Raw genomic sequence first — 20,498 nt, 5'->3', positions numbered from 1 at the left:
CCTATTCTAGTTTGGTCCTTGTGTAACAGAGCTCTTGTCTTTCATTAACAAAAGGATGAGAAACATGATGTGAGAACCAGGATGACCAAATGTCAAGATAGTTCTCTGGAAACCAACTGCAGAAGTGGATGAAACCAGAAAAACCTTGTAATGTCGCTGACAAGAGTACACACAGGTGTCCCTTTCCATTTACTCACTGGAAGAGGAACTGAGATTTTGGTCATTGGAATTCTGTAGAGCCAGGCTCCCAAGCTTCTAAGCATGTAATAAATAATACTACATTATAATTGGAGTTACTCAGGAACAATGGGTTTCCTATGGAAGCCTGTGAACTTGGATAGACCCTCCCAAGAGAGGCAAATTTCTTCAATGGCAATGAGTAAAGACACACTCCCAGGAACCAGTCATTATTTGCACCTCTCTGCTGTACCTCTGTATCCTTAGTTCTTAAAATAGGGACAATCTTAACAATGGGAACCTAAGGTTTAGCTCAAAAGAATAGAAAATGCTTGGTAAATTTCCTTCTCTATGAGTCTCCAAGTACCTTTTCAAACACCTTTGCTAATTTGCATGATTGACAGATTAGATACCCTGAGGAAGGTAAAAGACATACTTTTTCAAGAGACTAATCATAGGGTTATAACCTGAGCACATGTACAAGGTACGGCAGTTAAGGATGAAATACACTCAAACTACTCAAGTAACAAACACCTAATATTTATTAATAAATTAGTACACTTGAAGGCATTTTTCTGATATCGGTCCCTCACCACTATCCACAAACCCCCAACACACAAAGGGAGTTCACACCACCTTTGCATTAGAATCTGGCAACTGAGCATTAGACGGTAGGTTTATAAATGGGAGCATAGTTGCAAATATATCAGACAAGAGTTCTTACAGCTGCAGCCATTTTTAATTAAAGTGTTTGAATGATGAAGGAAATCCAGCAAGATCAAGGCCTTGAGGGCAGACTGGATCTATTGGCTATGTGTGTATAAAAACAGACATCTTTTAAAGCAAAGCTAGGCAAATTCTCTATGGAAAAGGTGCCACTGGCACTCAATTTTGATTTTCCGAAGTGCAGCAATGTGTGCCAGAACAGCTCAATCCCTAAAAGATGAAGTTCAAATTCTTTGGTGGCCCAGGTGTCAAGCCACTGAAACGGCAAGTCCGGATGGCTTGAGGATTTCATTTCTCTAGCCCAGAGCATATTAACATTAAGAGGGGCACAAGTAATCAAGCATTCTGCACAATGTCCAGGTGAAAACCATACAATCGGCAATAGTGTGGTCAAGTTTCAGCCATGAATATGAACTACACACAGACATATTAGAAAGATAATCCAAAGACTAATTGCATTACAGTAACTCAACAGGGTCTTAAATTTCCTTAATTCTTAAGAACATGTGTAAAGGACAAATAATAATAAAAATGGTAGTAATAATTTTTTTTAAAAGTAGATGTGGAAAAAAAAGTAGGTGTTGAAAGACAAAAAGACTGCTTATAGAATTCATGAGATGCCATTTACACTTTTAAGAAGTTAAGAGCCCCATAATCCAGTGTGCAGGAAAAGTCACACTGAGATTTATGGTAAATTAAGTGAATTTAAAGTGCACAGAACAATTTTGAAAATACATAAGGCGGCAAAAACGGAGATAATACAGAACTTAAAAACCTTTAGTGGTGGATATTTTGCAACAGTTATACCTTGAAAAGACTTATAATCTAATTTCCCAGAAGGGTAAAGAAAAAGAAAGAACTCAAACACTGGCCATATATTCTGTTAAACACACACACACACCCTCAAATAAACAAAAATCAGGAACAAAACAAAACCACCCTGCCACTAATCTCCAGCACGATCTTCAGAATGCAGTCTCCCTACGTTCTACAACAGATCAGGAAGATGGCTATAAACAGAGTCCAGCAGGGTCTGACTGGCTTCTTGGCTCTTGACTCCAATTATCTCAAATAGCCGGTCTAGTTTGTCCTCAGCTTGGGGAATCTCTTCAATTACCCGCAGCTCCTCAGGGTTCAGAATGTGCAGCATGTCATCGAAGATAGGCTGCAAATCACAGGGGTCCAGGCGTACCTGCCGCAACACTGTGTCCTTCTTTTCTGCAGGGAAGAGAGGGAGGGAAAAGAGACAGATGAAAGGGACTGTTATAGCAAGTGGGGGCTACCTAGAGAGAGACATCTACCTGTCACCCTTCCAATCCCCCCTCCTCAAGGTAAGTGTGTGACCATCAGGCACATTTGTTTTTTTAAACACAATTTTTTTTGCCAGATATGATGGTGCAACTCCGGAGGCTTGAGGCAGGAGGATCGCAAGTTCAAAGCCAGCTTCAGCAACTTGGTGAGACCTTATCTCAAAAAATAAAAAGGGCGGGGATATGTCTCAGTTGTTAAGTGCCCCTAGGTTCAATCCCCAGTACCAAAACCAAAACATGAACATAAGATAGCAAACAAGATCTGCCCAATAAAGATCAGACAGGAACCTGCTTGAATGGGTTGTTGATGTGTCATTAATGTGACATCTGTCTAGACTCAAATGATTACTAAATTGTTCTGAAACTCAGGGGAAAAAAAATGTTAAAGTACTTTAAAAAAATCTTCATTACTTTTTCCATCAATAATGTGCTTACTAAACAAAGATGTATGTTGGCCTACCCCTTTTCCAAATGATCAAAACTCTCAAACTAGTGCAGTTTGCCTATTTGATGTACTGATTACATTGTAATACTTCAAACTGCTGAGAGAGTAACACATAAATGAGAAATATTGCTTCTTGGGTCATATTTTACATTGGGGTGAGGAAACGCTAACTTCTATTAAACTTATAAAACATTCTCTTTAAAATATATAAACATAAAATATAAACAAAAATACAAAAATTTTGTACAAATATTAAATATATTAATATAAATATGGGGGGGCTGGGATTGTGGCTCAGTGGTAGAGTGCTCGCCTAGCACGGGCGAGACCCGGGTTCGATCCTCAGCACCACATAAAAATAAAAATATATAAATATGTACATAAAACAGTAATTTTATAAAGTATAATAAAAACTATAACCCTTTCACTAAAATTTTAATGTAACTGCTTAAAAACTAGGGAATTTCTAACAAAACTTTGCCGTCAATATAGTGCACGTAATTCCCTACTCTAACTAGTACACACCAAAAGTGGCAAGTTGTTTCTCCAAAAGTACCAGTCTATTATTAAAAAAACATTATTTGCAATGTAGCTCAGAGCAATCAGAGGATCAACTTATGTTGCTAAAATTGTACTTTTGACTCCCAATATACTTGAAATCCCTGAATTTAGAAAGTCTGATAAATAATTTTCAAAAAGCCCACCAGGTGCCAGGCACGGTGGCACATACCTGTAATCCCAGAGGTTTAGGGGGCTAAGGCAAGAGGATTAAAAGTTCAAAGCCAGCCTTAGCAATGTAGTGAGGCCCTAAGCAACTTAGTGAGATCCTGTCTCAAAATAGAAAACAAAACGGGCTTGGGATATGTCTCAGTGGTTAAGTGCCCTTGGGTTCAATCCCTGGTACACACATACACACAGCCCATCAGACTACATTTTATCAGACTTTTCCCAAAATACACATTTGACAGCATCATGAAGTCAAAGGGTGACAGTCACTTCTCCACACAGGCCTAGGTGGTCAATGAGATGGTTTTCTGGAGCAGAGGCTGGTATTATCTTTTGAGTTTAGGGCAGGTTTTCCAGAACAAGTTATTCAAATGTTTCAGTAGCAACTGGACCATGGGATCAGCAAAGGAGAAACCCTGGGACTTTTCTGGGGAGGCTCAGAGTGTGCATCATGAGCCCCACTGGTGCGTATCGTACCTTTGGTAATAAAGGAGCCAGTCCTGCTCAATGCCGAGGATCCGCTGGATGTGGAGTCACAGCGGAGAAGGGGCTCGGACTCATCCACGAAGAAGCCTTTGTTCTTGTCCAGCGGGGAGGGCTCCACAGTCAGGAGAGTGGAATTCTCAAGTTTCACGTTAGGACTGGGGATGGGGCTTGGGCTAAGTGGGCTGGGACTTGTTGGGAGGGCCAGTTTGTCAGTCTCCAGCTGTAGGAGGGAGAAAACATTTTTTTTAAATTATATACATTAAAAATGAAAACAGAAAAAAATAACGAAACTAAAAATTACTCTCAGTCACTCTTTTGTTCAATTTAATATTGTTAAATTCTTGCCAAAAGCAGTGGCACAGGCAGGTAATTCTGGCTATTCGGAAAGGCTGAGGCAGGAGGAGGACCAGGAATCGGAGGCGATTGAACAAGACCCTGTCTCACAGTGAAAAGTGCTGGGTATGTAGCTCAGTGATAGAGTGCCCCTGGATTCAATGCCCAGAATCACAAAATAAATAAATAAAACAAAGAAGAGATTAGAACACAGATACAGAGAGGGAAGACCCTATGATACACAGTGAGAAGGTGCCATCTTCAAGCATAGGAGAGAGGTGTCAGGAGACACCACCTTGCTGATATCTTGATCTCAGATTTATAGGTTCTAGAATAATGGTAAGATAAATTTCTGTCACTTAAGCTACTGAGGCTGAGGTACTTTGGGAAACCTCAGCAGACTAAAGAACACTGTAAAAGTGAAATGACTTCCCCCTTTTTTTTTTCTTTTAGATACCAGGGTTTGATCTCAGGGACACTCAACCACTGAGCCACACATCCTCAGTCCTATTTTGCATTTTATTTAGAGACAGGGTCTCACTGAGTTGCCATTGCTGAGGCTGGCTTTGAACTCATGATCCTCCTGACTCAGCTTTCCAAGCCACTGGAATTACAGGCGTGCACCACCAGGCCCAACTGAAATGATTTCTTAAGTAAGGCGAACAGGTAAGGGGCAGATCTAGATGTAACAGAGACTCAAGCTTACAATCTGGAGTAGATAACAGAGACACAACAGCAAGCAAACAAGCAAAGAAGATGGGGTTAGACAGGGATGGTGAGCATCACAACACTATAGCTGGAGTGTGAAGAGGGGATTTTTAGGAAGGCAAGAATCAAAGTAGGAAGACTGGTTAGGATGTTCCTATGATGGCTAGGTGAGGTGTGATTGTGGCTTATTCCAGAGGGATTCAATAGAACCAGAATAAAGCAATTGGTTGTTATGGTTCGGATTTGAGGTGTCCCCCAGAAGCACCTGTGTCAACACAGGAATGTTTAGAGGCAAAATGGCTGGATTCTAAGAGCTGTAACCTAATCAGTCCATCCTAGTTTGAATGGACTGGCTGGGTAGTAACTGTGAACAGGTGAGTTGTGGCTGTAGAACGTAGGTTCACTGGTGGCACGCTCTGGAAGGGTGCATCTTCCTTGTGACCACCCCTGCCCCACTTCCTGGGCTCTTGGAGATGGGCTGCTTTCCCATTCTCTGCCCCTTCCCCATTGATGTACTGCTTCACCTCAGAGTAAAACAGTGAGCCTGAAATAAACTATTGCTCCTTTAACTTGTCATGTATTTTGGTCACAGAGACACAAAACTAAAACATAGGTGACGTGACTCTGTTTTTACAGGAGAAACGACAAAAAGTACAGAGAAGGCACACCGTTTTAAAGAGGAAAGCCAGGGCTCAGCAAGGCCTGCTTGACTTCTCCACTTGACTCTTTCATTTGAGAAAAGACTTGAGAACTCTGGCAGGCACTTATGGCACCTGCTTACTTGGTTGACTTGATCAATTAATTGGCTTTTCTGGCGTAGTTGAAGGTCTGGGAACCAGGTGGCCAGATCAGGGGCAGAGTTCAGGGAGTGGTGTACACACTCCCTGGAGCTATTAGTCACCCCACTTTAGAACTCTATCACTTCCCTCATATAGTTAACGTGAAATGTTCTCAAATTCTTCAACCGAAACACTGACTCTCATTTCAAAGCATTATACTGAAGAGTTATATAAGGCAGAAAGCAAACATGACTGCCTCTTTTACAACTTTTAAGGCCTGCGAAATTCTTGCAACAGACTGCAGATTGCGTAAGACCACTGATTACTCTACACATCTGATATACTGGCAGCACTATTCCTCTGAACCACCACCTACGCCCTGCCTCTCACTACTGCAAGTTTCGAGCATGGGTAACACCTGTTCTAGAGGTCTCCTTTGATCCTCAGACAAGTTTTATTTCTATGCTTTAAATTTTTTAATTCAATAGGCCCTGGCATGTGTCGCTTCTCCTGAAAATGCACATGGCTGTTCATGCCAAGATACTTTTTTTTTTTTTTTCATGCCTTCAATTAGACAAAGAGTACTTGTCCACTTTCTGGTTCTCAAGGACATTACATTGGAAGACACAGTCCATCAATATGGTGCACTGTTCTTGTTTAAAAAGAAATTCCCACCCACAAATCACATGCAAACAGACTAAGTCCACCCACTTATTTCCTGAACTCATTTCAAAACTTTACATCTTTAATCTTCCCATCAGTTTTTCCAAAAAGTTCTATGGGTAGAAATTCAGCACATAATTTCCAACATAATTTGGAAAGGCAGAACACTAAACTGATGCTCTCCTGTAATGAACAGAGTCAGGTAAATATGAAAATGTCCTTGCAGTGGTATTAGCATTGCCACAATGGAGCCAGTAAGCATGGCTAAAGCCAGAGACAACATGATAATTATCTTCCTAGAAATCCACTCAGCTACCAAGTATATCTGTCTCTCACTTTATGCAACAGTAGCTGCTTGGGTTCCAAATCTGTCTGAAACTTATTTTTATTTTTCCCATAAGAAAAAAAAATGCGCATAGAAACTTATTTCTTTCCTCCATCTACCATATCTATCAAAGTTGGTTTGTAACACTGCAACAGAAACAGTCACCAGGGTTTGTGAGATAAATTGTTTATTAATTACAAAAGTTGATGATTTTGTTTCAGAGTTTATAGAAAACGAAGACCATTATGATAAGATTTGGGGATACTAAACAGAAGACAAATATCTAAGCAAGAAAGCCAGATTTCCATAGAAAAGTTTCTTATTTCCTTTAAAATGTTTTGAATACAAACTTACAAAAGAGTCACAAAGTACAGTAACTTAATTTATTCCTTAAGCTTCTTTGTGCTTTCTAAATTCTAAGGGGACATATTAATCTTACAATTAGAAAAACAATACATGTTATTTTTACAAGCAGTCACCACTGATAAGTATATTCTCCTTCTGCTAACTTGGGAATGTTGTGGCTGCAGCAACTCTTATTTATATTGGTGGCCATGAAACAAGATAGCTGGAAGATCATCTCCAAGACTGAACTTTTCTGTTTTTGTTAAGTGTTCATGGGTACAAAAATGTTCATACAACCCCCAACTTACTGCTTAGGCAGATATTAAGACTTAAAAGAATGGCCTCTGGGAAAACTTGGTCTGTAAAGGAAATGCATCCACAAGATTTTTTGTTGTTTTGTTCCAGGGATTGAACCCAGGGACGCTTAACCACTGAGCAACATCCCCAGAGCTGTTTTACATTTTATTTAGAGACAAGGTCTTGTCAAGTTGCCTTGGTCTCCCAAAGTGCTAGGATTACAGGCATGACCCTTTGGAAAAACTTGAAAACCTCAGTTCTTCTCGCTTTAAAGCCATGGGATAATCATACTAACTTGAGAAATGAAGTAGAGGCAGTAAGACGGACCAAAAGGGAATGGAGCAAGGATAAGGCAGGAAGAGCACTCCTTGGAGCCCAAATTGGAAGAGTTCCACTGCATGCACTTAGGCAGTAGTAGTCCATCTCTTTTGATCAAATGAATCCCAAATGTCATCCTCATTAGTTTCCATGCAGGCTCACTTAGTTCTTCCAGGTATTTATTAATCTAAACTGATAAGGGAAGGAAGATGTATGGTTGACCTCACTCAACAAATAATTCACATGTACGGCTGGGTTGCTGGCTTCCTTTCCATTCTGAGTGCCAAGACAGTAAGCACAAGGAACCATCCCAGTGGATTAGGTAAACAGAGTATTACTTGGAATTTGGGGATCTGATCATTCTGAATACAGCAGTATTCACGAGAACAGTGGTTTAACTTGTATTTGGGTTCTACTGGGATGAGCCAAAGCTGTCATCTTCTCCTTTCCCCCATTTCCAGCTGTGTCCTTCCCAACCCAAGCAGAGTTCTAGAGCTGAAACACCTACTCTGGGTGCTCAGCCAACTCAAAATCAGAAACTGATGCTCAAAAATAATCCTCAACACTTCTAGTATCAAACTGAAAACTCACTTCCCTGTTGATTGACCTTCCCTAAGAGGACACACTGGGAAAGGTTGCATTTTCCCTTAGCTTCTGGGGATGGCAGAGCCTTTCCAAGCCTCATTCATGGGATATAGGAATGAAACAAGATTTTGATGTGTCTGCTTTTCTTCTCCACCATGCTCTGCGGAATAGACTCTGCAGTCAGGAATGGGCCAGAACTCCAGCCTCATGAGACATCTTTTCAGAATACATTTCCCATTCCCCATAGCCCCTTAACAGTCAAAATCATGAAAATCCTGGGAAATCATTGCAAGGGAAGAAAGAAAGGAGATATAACACCAACTAGCTGCATGGTGTCAGAAAAACCACTTCCCTCATGAGACCTGCTTCCTCATTTCTAAACTGAGAAGGTTACACTAGGTCATCTAGTTCCTTCCATTCCTTCCATTATGGCTTCTCCATTGCTTGTGTCAGTACCACTATTTGATTCTCCTAAACCCCACCCAGATTCCTTTCTCCTTCCCAAGTTACCCCCACAACTGGTTCACTCAACTAAAGCTTACCATTGAGTTATTTTCAATTACTATCCAATTACAGTGTCCCTGCGGTTGCACAATCTGTTTTCATAAAACTAATTAACAACTTTGATGCATCAGTGACCCCTGAAATGAAGTATTAATTACCCAGCCTGTATCCTCCTTGTAAGTCTGCTAAAATGTTTAAACTTAACCCCTTGACTCCTGGCACTCCTTCTTTGGATATTACTCCCCCACCTCCATGTAGACAAATTTACCATCTCCCGAAGAAAGCTCCTTGTAGTCAAAAGCCACCCTCCCTTTCAACTGAACTTTCCTTTCCCTCTAGACCTCATCTAACACTTAGAAAGAAAGAAAAGTTCTATTATGTTTGTGTAAATACATCCCGTTAATCATGGTTTTTAGAAGCCCATTTGCTAAATCCAAATGAAATTAATTGTTATTCCACATAAGTTGACCAGCTTGTTACTCAGATCCAGTGAACAACAAAGGACTTTAAGAAATAAGCCATTACCAATACTGTTCTAGATGACTCAGCATAACAAATCTACAATCTGCTTGCTGCTAAGATGTTAGCTCCATTTATAGATGAAGAAATTGAGGCTCAATTTGCCCAAGGTTACGGAACCAGGATTCAGGACCAGCTCTGTCGAGGTTTGAAGTTGCCCCCTTGCTGGGCCATGTCACTTTCACATCTGGACCCAGCATCTAGAAGCTGACACACTTGGTAATCACATGGCCACAAGGAGTTGCCCTGGCCCTTTGGCCAGAGTGAAGTGTCCAGAAGCAGGATCTGAAAGAACCCGAAACCCTAAGTTGGATTTACACTCCAGCTGGATAACTGTCCTCAGATAAATATGAGAGATTCTGTAAACATCAGACACTTCAACTTTGTTTTCTGTTAGAAAATATTTCAGATCCCAGCAGGCCAGTGACCGGTTAGAAAAACAAACAAATTTAATTTCCACTAAAGGTTAATCTCAAAGGAATTATAGTCACAAATATAAATTCATGACTATTTAAGGATTATGATATTATCTCAAGCTTGCTTCTCTTTCTGTCCCAGCCATGCATGCCATCAAGATCAAATAAGATTTCAGACCATCTATAGGTTAATGTAGTACTTTAAGATTGGCTCTGGAAAAAACAGAAACAAAAACCCTCCAAACAAACAAACACCAACCAGTTATCCTTCTTGCCATGTAGTTTTGTTTGTTTGTTTGTTTTTGTTTGTTTTCGTACCCCAGGGATTGAACCCAGGGAAGCTTAACCACTGAGCCACATCCCCAGACCTTTTTTATGTTATGAGTTGCTCAGGGCCTCACCAAGTTGCCGAGGCTGTCTTTGAACTCATGCTCATAATCCTCCTACCTCAACCTCCTGAGCAGCTGGGATTACAGGAATGTGTCATTCATCTGCACATAAATACTTCTTGATATGTTAAAGATTATTCCTTATTTAGAAAGCAGGAATTCAGATAATAAGGAAGGCTTTCTTACCCAAGTCTATGTAGTTCCAGGACTTCAGATATTTAACAAATGAACATTCAGAAAGTAAGGGTTAGCAGCCTGATCAAAAAATTTATCTGAATCTAGCCAATTCTTAAGTTTAGATACTGAAGAACACCTGTATATAATGATTTCTCCTTTACAAAAATAAGTAAAACAAGGGTAAGGATATAGCTTAGTGGTAAAATGCTTGCTTAGCATGCTCAAGGCCCTGAATTTGATTCCCAGTAGTATAAATAAATTCATTAAAATTAAAAGATAAAACAAATTCATCACCTTCAGAAAAGAGGGAAAAGGGGGTAGGTTTCCTTAAAGTCTCAGATGATGAGATAACAGCTTTTAAATTATTCTTTCCAGTGAATTCTCATCAGACCCTACCTAGACAGAGTGAGAGAGAGGTCTTGCCAAGAACAATCCAAATTTTCTCAGCTTTTTTTTCAAACAAAAAGAAAAAAAAAAAGATGAAAGAAATGAGAAAATACTGGTTCCTAAACCTTTCAAAGAATGATTATCAGTTATAAGAAATTGGAAGGAAAATCTTAAGACGTGGAAATGTGGATTAAGATTTATACACACTCACATAGATAAAGCGAATATGCCAAAATGTAAATAATTCTTGACTTTAGATGGTATAGGTCCATGTGTATTTGCTATACTGTTCTTTCAATTTTTCTTTGTTTCGTAGGTCTTACTTTTTAAAGTAATGAAAAAGAGGGTTTAAGGGCCAAATAACTGTTAAGACAAAAATTCCCCAAACTTTTCCTAGGCTTCTGATTGCTTAGCTATATCCTCTTGTTTTTCCTTCTCTCTTTTTCTGCCCATTCCAGACCCTAGGAGACTATGCAAGGAAGTTGCTGACACTTAAATGTATAGTACCAATTAGCAGGTGGACAACAGGAGGGCCCTTGGCTATCTAGATGGTCTTGGGTCATTGAAGGTCATGGTATGGAAGCAGGAACAGGAACAGCAACTCTAAAAATGCTCTGCTCATGGGCTGGGGATGTGGCTCAAGCGGTAGCGCGCTCGAGTGGCATACGTGCGGCCCGGGTTCGATCCTCAGCACCACATACAAACAAAGATGTTGTGTCCGCCGAAAACTAAAAAATAGATATTAAAAAAATTCTCTCTCTCTCTCTCTCTCTCTCTCTCTCAAAAAAAAAAAAAAAAAAAAAATGCTCTGCTCAGCTTCTCAGGGAACTCCCAGAGCCAGCCAGCATAGATGAGTGAACTTTAGCTGGGAACCAATTCAGAGCCTGCAAGATGAACTCACTGGCCATCACAAGAATCTTGACTCTAGACAGTATAGGTCCATGTGTATTAACCTGGTTGAAAAAAATGCCAAAAGCACAGGGGAATGGTTTGAAGAGACCCCTTCACCAACCCTAGATTTGTTAGAATAATGAAATAATTTTGTTCTACCTGCAACCTTCATTAAGGCTCTACTGCTAACTTTAAGTCAAAGTATCCATTGCCAATCCTTGCCCTAAGCAAGAGAACTATTTCTTTCTGGATGCATAGCGGGGAAACTACAGGATGTCCCACGTAATGCACTGAAGTGGCCAAAGCTGGTAAAAACCGGCCTGCTCTAGATGGAGGGAAGGGAAGGAGCAGGGAGGGCACACCCGCCCAGCTGCTGGCCTATGCGTCTGCAAGCTGTCCCTTCGCTGACATCAACAGTAATGCAGTTACAGCCCAGAGCTGACTCACTGATTAGCTTTCTCAAAAAAGGAAGTAAGGATAGTTAAGTGGGCTTTCTTCTTTCAAAGCTGGAACCCACTCACGATAGAACACACTGCCAAACCCTGTAAGAGTTCAACACCATCTGAACATTAGATCATGCTCCCTCAGAAAGCAGGGGTTTCCCTAAACTTCACTCAATGAGATCCATTAGAAATTCTTTTCCACAAAAAAATAAAATAAAATAAAAGACTTTGGGCAATTCTAACCATGAAAACAAGTTGCACAAACCTTTTTAAAGCTTGCTCTATAAGACAATGAGGAGGATAGAAAGTAATTTCATAGGAAATTCAAAATCTCAAAGTAAGAAGGCTCAATTTCATCTTTGTTACTGAAGCTTTCTGAATTTTCAGGCCATTAGAATTATAATACACATAGTATACAATTCCAAACACTTGCAGGTCGGTTACTCAGGTCCCCTCCCTGGTGGAAACTGCAGTTAGCAATTCCCCTTAGACTTTTCCAGATATAGTACCAATAAATAGGTACATTCTCCACCACACCCCTTCAAAACAGCTTTGGAGGTTATCAGATAAAGAGCTGACTCACTTTTTTTTTGCTAAGTTCTACTGTATGGATATTCCATAGCTTATGTAACCAGTGTTCTGGTGAAGGGCATGTGAGGGTTCTACTCTATTGCTATTACCAATAACAACTACTACGAATACTCTAGTACTAGCATCACTGAATATGTATAGGATATTATTCCTAAAAGTGAAAACACAGATCAATTGTCACATAGTGTAGTAAGTACTGCCAGACGACCTACTATAGAAGCTGTATTAATTTAAATACATATCAGCAATGGACACTATTCTTTCTTTAGTCCTTCATACCTTTTCCTTTTGGTTAGTCTGAGAGGTTAAAAATCTGCATGTACTTAAATGTTTTCAGTACTTCCTTTCCTGTGGACTGTCTTGTCCACAACACTGTCTTACTTTTCTCTTAACTACTTTGTAAAAATTCTTTTTTAAGAAAATTAAGCCTATACTGCAAACAACCCCCCGCCCCGTCCCGCAGTCCTGTTGTCTTTTGAATTGTACATGATGTTTGCTGTCTTGTATATTTCTGTTAAGTAGCTTCATCTTTCTTATATGGCTTCTGTGTTTTTATATCATTCTCAGAAGAGCTTTACCTACTGCTGTGATCATAAAAACATCAAACAAAAACATCTACATCAAAATTTCCTCTGGAATAATTTTTTAGGGAAAACCAATAGTGACATTTTTCTCAAGGTAATGGTGAGGAACAAGCCACTAAAATGTTGTCATTAACTGATACACAATAAAATCTACTGCTGACATGATGTGATGCCTTATCAGCAATTGTACCCACCACTGAAACTTGGGGTTGTAATAGATCAAGGGACAGTTTCAAATACATACAGAGAGAAGCTAGGCTAAAATTAGAAGTTAGCAAATTTCTTTAGACATATGTTTTGACTTTAAAAAAGAAAATGTGTTCTCCAATATTGGTAATTGATAGGGAAAAAAAAGTTTCTTTTCACACTATTGATTCTGATTTCCTCCCAATGCACTTTTTGAAGAAGCCAGTAAGGGTGTGGACTAAAGGGATGGAAAACGTAATCAACTAATAGACAGTCTTTTCTGAATGACACCATTTCTCAGAAATAATAAAAGCTCACTTTAATCTCTTCTACAGAAGTTTCACAGAATATGTTATAAAATTCGGCTCACATATCTATCCCTCCTATAAAAATGTCAGCATCTTGAGGGATGATTCTGGTTTTTTAATGTAAATTATTTTATTTATTTATAACAGCAGAATGCATTACAATTACTATTACATATATTGAGCACAATTTTTCATACCTCTGGTTGTATATGTAATATATTCACACCAATTCGTGGATGATTCTGTTTTTGAGTTTTATTTCTTTCCATTTACTTTCACAGTGCTGCCTGGTACAGGTCTCAATATATAATGAGTGCTGTGTTAATATTTACTAGATAAACTGCCTCTGTTAAATATTCTCATACTTGAAGGTAATAATAATGACACTGATGATGATAAAATGTGGTGTGTGTGTGTGTGTGTGTATGTGTGTGTGTTTTATAGAGGGAGAGTACATTAATATCAGTATCTATTTTCCAGGCTTTTCTCCTTATGACCTATACATACAAAGTCCAACATCTACATTTCATTAGTTCCATGATACATACCTTTTTACATTTTAACATCTCTGAAGTAGGGATGTATCTTGCAGTGATTTTTTTCTTTCTCAGTGGTACACATAATAACAGTACATCTTACAAATTACACAAGACCCAATGAAATATAGTAATACATCTTAACTTCAAATACCTATCTAAACCTCTCAGGACCATGAAACTTGATAAATAAGCCCAAAAAGCACCCAGACAAGTTTTGGGATGCAATAGATATACTCAGCCAATGCCGGTTTGCTTTCTCCTTACTATGCATTTGCTCCGGCAAAGAAAACAGAAAATAATCACTAAGATTCTTCACACCTCCTATTTTATGTCAAGTGGCAGACTGGATATTTATACCACATTCCCTAATTCTCAGGAAATCCTTCCAAGACAGCTACAAAGAAACTGAGGCTTGGAGACATAACTGGATTTGCCAAAGGTCACACAGTGAGTGGCAAAAATAAGTTTCAAACCCAATTCAGCGGAACAAAGTCCAAGACTTGGATTTCTTTAGTCTCTTCCATTGGCTCTTAGAAATTCAAAGTCAATCTCCAATACTTGACATGAAATGGGACATCAGAACCTATTCCTGTGCCTTTAAATATTACAGAACAGCTAAAGGCTTCTGAAAAGCTTGCTATTGAGCAGAAAAAAACAAGCAGATGTTCTCTGTAGAGTCGAAGGTTTGAGAAGCATTTTGTGTGAAAAAGCAGATGGGGCTTCGTAGTTGGAAATAAATGGGAAAGTATCAGGGAAGAAGAACAAAATATCAAGAAACTATGGTCTGTGTTGTTTTTTCATTACTTTCAAATGGACAAATATTCATCTGTTCTAGTTTTCTATGTATTTTTTTGGTGGGTCCAGTACTCCTTCCTTCTGATGCCACCTTATAATTTCTCATGCACATTTCTACTATAACATTTGCTTATCCTGCTGAATTGTAATTATTTGCACATATGTTTCCATCCCAGGAAGTGAGCTGTGAAAAGCCAGGGACCACCCTCTTCTTTACCTAGTACCAGGGACACAGCTGGTACTCAACAAAACATTGTTGACTAACTAGATGAAACTTTGGAATATGATAATAAATAGAACAGTTTGAAATGTCATTAAAAATCTAAAGGCTATTCATAGGCCTGGCTCCTTTGTGCACAATGACAGCCTTAAACACAAACATCACAAAATGTACCTGAGCTTGTGTCAAGAATCCTTTTATCATGTTCTCTTCTCCTCACCACCCCAAAAGTTCCCCAGAGTTCACAGTCACACCCTAAGATTAAGTAACGTGACCTTAACTGACCCTTTCTGCTGTAGTGACTCGGCAGAGGGAAGGAGTGAAGATACATGCAAGTTTAGCTACCATCATAGATCCTAGGTCTTTAGGTGTCAGGACAATAACCTCTATTTAGTAAGAGATGACTGACTAGAAAATTAAAGACAAAAGACAAATTTGAATAACCCAAAGCCAACAGTTAAATGTACAGCTGGTATTTGCCTCAACCCGCCCTCACTGTATTACATTTCTCAAAATAGCTGGTCTCAGTCAGATCCATAGATAAGGACAGCTGCATCCTGCAGCTGGTAGGCCAAAAATCAGGAACTGTCATCCCCTTTGCAGAGGAAGCAGGAGCACTGTTCTAGCCAAAATAAAAGGCCCAGTACTTCTCTATCTGTTGGGATTGTCCCAGTTGATCATACAGAGCAAAGCCACCCAGACTCCAACACTAAGGCTATTGTAGTACAGAGAAAGAAGCACCCCAAGGGCTCTGTCCCTGAGATGTGGGTCTCCTATGTGGTTCTGGAAAGGACTAAGATTCCCTAGGAACAAAGACTCATTCTACTTCATAGAAGTCAATATGGCAACAAAAGTAAACATTAGGCCCGGGTCTACTAGCTGCTAATTCATAGTTTAGTTTTAATCTACCTAATCTATGGAAGGAGTGAAAAGAACAACAACATAGATGCTCATCAGATGCCTGATCAACATCAGTCCTTTAAATGGGTCAATCTCTAGTCAAAGCAGACAGCTAAAGTGACACTTTCTATTATGTTTAAATTGCAATGGTTGTTTTTAGAATTATCATTTTTTAAGTACATGAAAAATTTTTCTTCCACTTTTCAAATGAAACCATAAAAGCACAATCACCCCACCACCATGCCACTAGACATCGCTTTCCTATCTCACTTGCCCACATCCCAGTTTCACAAGTTATTACCTCTGTTAATTTTGGTAACCACTCAGTGTGTGAAGGGCATGTCGTCCTTGAATTCCCATTTAAATGGAAGAAACGCAAGATTCCAAGGAATTGTTCACCCAAGGTCTCCTATGGAGAAGAAATAGTCTCCCTACATCCAAGGGGGTGGGGATGGGACCCCAAAACAAGGGTTTAAAAAAAAATTGCATTGCTTAAGCCTATCTGCATTTGCAGAGGCCCTAAATAAAAGTTGGGAGAGGGGGTACATAGAAAACTAAACTGAAGGAAATCCTAGAAATTCATCTGGTTCATGTTGTTTCTTTTTTCTTGACAGCCACTGAGGGAGCAGAACATTATCTTCACACACACCTTTGTTTCCCTGCTACAGAAAACATTCCAGCCAGCCTAGGAACACTTGCTCGGCCAGTAAGAAATAAATATTTACACTTAGCTGGGATTTCCAGTTCTGGGGCACTGAACCCAGGCAGCAAGCCTCTGCCTTGACCATCTACTTCAAGCAGTCTTGGAATTGGGAGAACTTCTCCACCCAAAACTCAGTGACCCTCAGTGTTCAGGATTTAAAAGATCCATTATGTGTGGTTGTTGGAGCTAGTTGGGAACATTCTTCCATCTCTCTGGCCTCTGGAGCTGGGAAATAATTGCAACTAATGGTAAACATCCACTGGCTGCTTACTGTGGCCAAACAACCCTCATTCCCAAAGCAACCTGCAGTCTATTCACTCATGTTGTTCCTGATTTGTCATGGAGAAACTGAGGTACAGAGGTCAAATTATTTACCCAGAGTCCCCAAAGGGAGTATACCCCCCAGGAAAGGAATTTAAACTGGCACACACCTCCATACCTCTGTTCTAATCGGAGCCCATTATTAGGACAGCCAGCATACCCCATCCAGGCCCCCTGGACTTGCTCCCTCAGGAGGTAAGTATGTGTCCACTTCTTCTGTTCAACTGCAGGCTCCTTCAACTGCACTGACTTTGACATACTAATCTTTGCATTGCCTGAAATGTCTGGTATAACATAATTTATTACATGATATAGATTTAAAAATAAAATTACATCATCTCTTTGGCTGTTTAGCAAAGGAAAACTTCAACCCAGGCATTAAAGCACTGAAAGAAAATAATTGGCTAGCTAAACTTCTATTTCCAGTTAGCCTTCAAAAACTATGGTGAAATAATGCTACTTATTTATTTAGTGGGCATTTTCTAAATAAAGAGAACAAAGTTTACTTGTGGACACCTACACTGAGAAACAGTCTTTAGGGATATGTATCTCTGTATTAAAAAAATGTAATCTCAGGTAAAAGCTGAAGATGTAGGAAGGTGCGAAAGACAACAGAAAAGATCAATACACAGGCAAATCTCCTTAAATCCTGACTGTAGAAGACCATGGTCATGACCATGCCTTTGGGTGCCATTAAACATGTAGCATTAAAATTTATGACAGTAAAACCAAAATGCAAGACAAGAATAAATAGTATTCAAGTCTTCTAAGATTTATTGTATTATCTAAAAAATGGTTTGAAAAATATAAATATATTTATATTTCATATTATACATGTTGTAATCCCTAGAGTAGTCATTAAAAGTTTTTTTAAGTGTTACAAGCTAATAGAGGAGGAAATATAGGATAATAGAAAATATTTGATTTATCCAAAAGAAGACTTAATCCAAAAGAAAGAAGGAAGAGAAACAAAAGAGGAGAGAGAGAAGAGAGAGGACAAATAGGAAATAAATAGTAAGATGGTAGACTTAAAGACAAATATGAGTAATTATATTAAGAAAAATGTAAACCCACTGAAATACTCTTAATTAAATGACAAAAACTGTCAGACTAGATTTAAGAGAACATCTTAAGTATATGGTCATTATAAAAGCCATTCTTTAAATAAACACACACACACACACACACACACACAAACATGGTAAAAGGATGGAAAATGAGATAACATACAATTTGCAACACTATATTAGATTTTTGTTTTCTTTTATTTTTCAATAACTTTGGCAAAATCCTTGCAACTTCTAACTATCAGTCCATTACTCCGCTGCTTTTTCCAAATGCTCATTCCCTGAAAGAGAAAATAGGATTCTAGAAGGCTGGGCTTAGGTTAGACTGTTGACCTTGAAAGGAGACAGCCTGACCAAAACACCTCATACCTCAAATTAAGGAAGACAGATCCTCTGGATGTGTTCATTTTAAAATGGTTCATAGGACACCATAGTTAATAATGGACCAGCTGTTCTGGACAGAGATAACTAAAAGTCACAACAGGGCTAATTCCTTGGGTGGAATATAACATAGATGCTCTCAGGTTCAATGACAGAAAAAAATCATTAACCACTGAAAACAAAAACAGTCATTTTTACACACTGAGAGTCCACTGAATTCTTGGAGCAAAGTCCCCAATGCTCAGCAATATCACAAAACACAGGGAGTACAAAAACAGCATACTACAGGGACACAGCCACATCAATGTTGATAGCAGCACAATTCACAGTAGCTAAACTGTGGAACCAACCTAGATGCCCTTCAGTAAATAAGTGGATAAAAAAAATATGGCACATATACATAATGGAATATTACTCAGCAATAAAAGAGAATAAAATCATGGCATTTGCAGGTAAATGGATGAAGCTGGAGAAGATAATGCTAAGTGAAGTTAGCCAATCCCCCAAAAAAACAAGTGCCTTATGTTTTCTCTGATATAAGGAGGCTGATTCATAGTGGGGTAGGGAGGGGGAGCATGGGAGGAATAGACGAACTTTAGATAGGGCAAAGGGGTGGGAGGGGAAGGGCAGGGGCAGAGGGTTAGCAAGGATGGTGGAATGTGATGGACATCATTATCCAAAGTACATATATGAAGACACGAATTGGTGTGAACATACTTTATATACAACCAGAGATAAGAAACATTGTGCTATATATGTGTAACAAGAATTGTAATGTATTCCGCTGTCATTTATTTTTAAAAAAATCAATTAATTTTTTTTAAAAAAATTCATCTTAATTAGTATGGAGGAATTAAAAGACTAGGAATGGTGTTACCATGTGATCTAGCTATACCACTCCTTGGTATTTATTCTAAAAAATTAAAGACAGCCTACTAAAGTGACATATGCATACCTATGTTTATAGCAGCACAATTCACTATAGCCCATCTATACACCAGCCTAGGTATCCATCAGTGATTGAATGGTGCTATGGTTTAGATGTGGTGTTCCCCAAAAGTTCATGGTAAGACAATGCAAGAAGTTCAGAGGAGAAATGATTAGGTTGTAAGAGTCTTAACTCAGTGAGTGAATTCATCCCCCCATAGGGATTAATTGGGCGGTAACTAAAGTGGTATCATGTGGCTGGAGGAGGTGGGAATCAGATGTGGGTTGGGGTATACATTTGTATCTGTATAGTGCACTCACTCTCTCTGCTTTCTGATCACGGTGTGAGCTGCTTCCCTCCACCATACTCTTCTGCCATGATGATCTGCCTCACCTCAAGCCCCATAAAATTATAGAATATCCAGATAAATGGATAGAGTTGGAGAATATCATGCTAAGTGAATTAAGCCAATCCTCAAAAACCAAAGGCCAAATGTTCTCTCTGATATGTGGATGTTGATCCATAATGAGGATGAGGGGGGCATAGGAGGAATGGAGGAACTTTAGATAGGGCAAAGGGGAGGGAAGAAAAAGGAGGGGGAATAGGGGTAGGAAAACTGGTGAAATGAGATGGATACCATTATCCTAAGTGCATGTATGAAGACACAAATCATGTGACTACTTTGTGTACAACCAGAGATATGAAAAATTGTGCTCTATATGTGTACTATGAATTGAAATGCATTCTGCTGTCATGTATAACAAATTAGAATAAATAAACTTTTTAAAAAAATGAAAAAAAATTCATCTTAAGATGCAAAGACTAAATCTAAATTACCCCCCGCCTTCTGACTCTCGTTTGACTTAGCAAATTTCAAGAGATAAACTATGAATAGACAGTTTCATACTGTGCAATTAATAAGAACTGACAGCGAAAACTCCATGTCTATTGGACCTGGATCCAGGGTGTTGCTAAACAGTGATGTACACTGTTATTAAAACATGGAACAAGAAGCTTAGTGTTGCT

The 20,498-nt window shown here is 39.1% G+C and overlaps 1 protein-coding gene across 1 annotated transcript in view; it reads right to left on the bottom strand.

Moving 5' to 3' along the window:
* Nucleotides 1-701: 701 nt before the first annotated feature.
* Tnfrsf21 (TNF receptor superfamily member 21) overlaps nt 702-20,498 on the bottom strand; it is a 68,777-nt gene continuing 48,980 nt past the window's right edge. The window contains exons 5-6 of the mRNA XM_076858612.2: nt 3,862-4,090; nt 702-2,121 (exon numbers count right to left, since the gene is read on the bottom strand). Of these exons, the coding sequence (XP_076714727.2) occupies nt 1,892-2,121; nt 3,862-4,090 (459 nt within the window). The 3' untranslated portion in view covers nt 702-1,891. The remainder of the gene's footprint in view (nt 2,122-3,861; nt 4,091-20,498) is intronic.

This window comes from Callospermophilus lateralis, chromosome 6 (assembly GCF_048772815.1).
Source record: "Callospermophilus lateralis isolate mCalLat2 chromosome 6, mCalLat2.hap1, whole genome shotgun sequence".
NCBI classification, from domain to species: Eukaryota; Metazoa; Chordata; class Mammalia; order Rodentia; family Sciuridae; genus Callospermophilus; species Callospermophilus lateralis.
The sequence above is the reverse complement of the archived record's forward strand: the minus strand, read 5'-3'. Positions and strand labels throughout refer to the sequence as shown.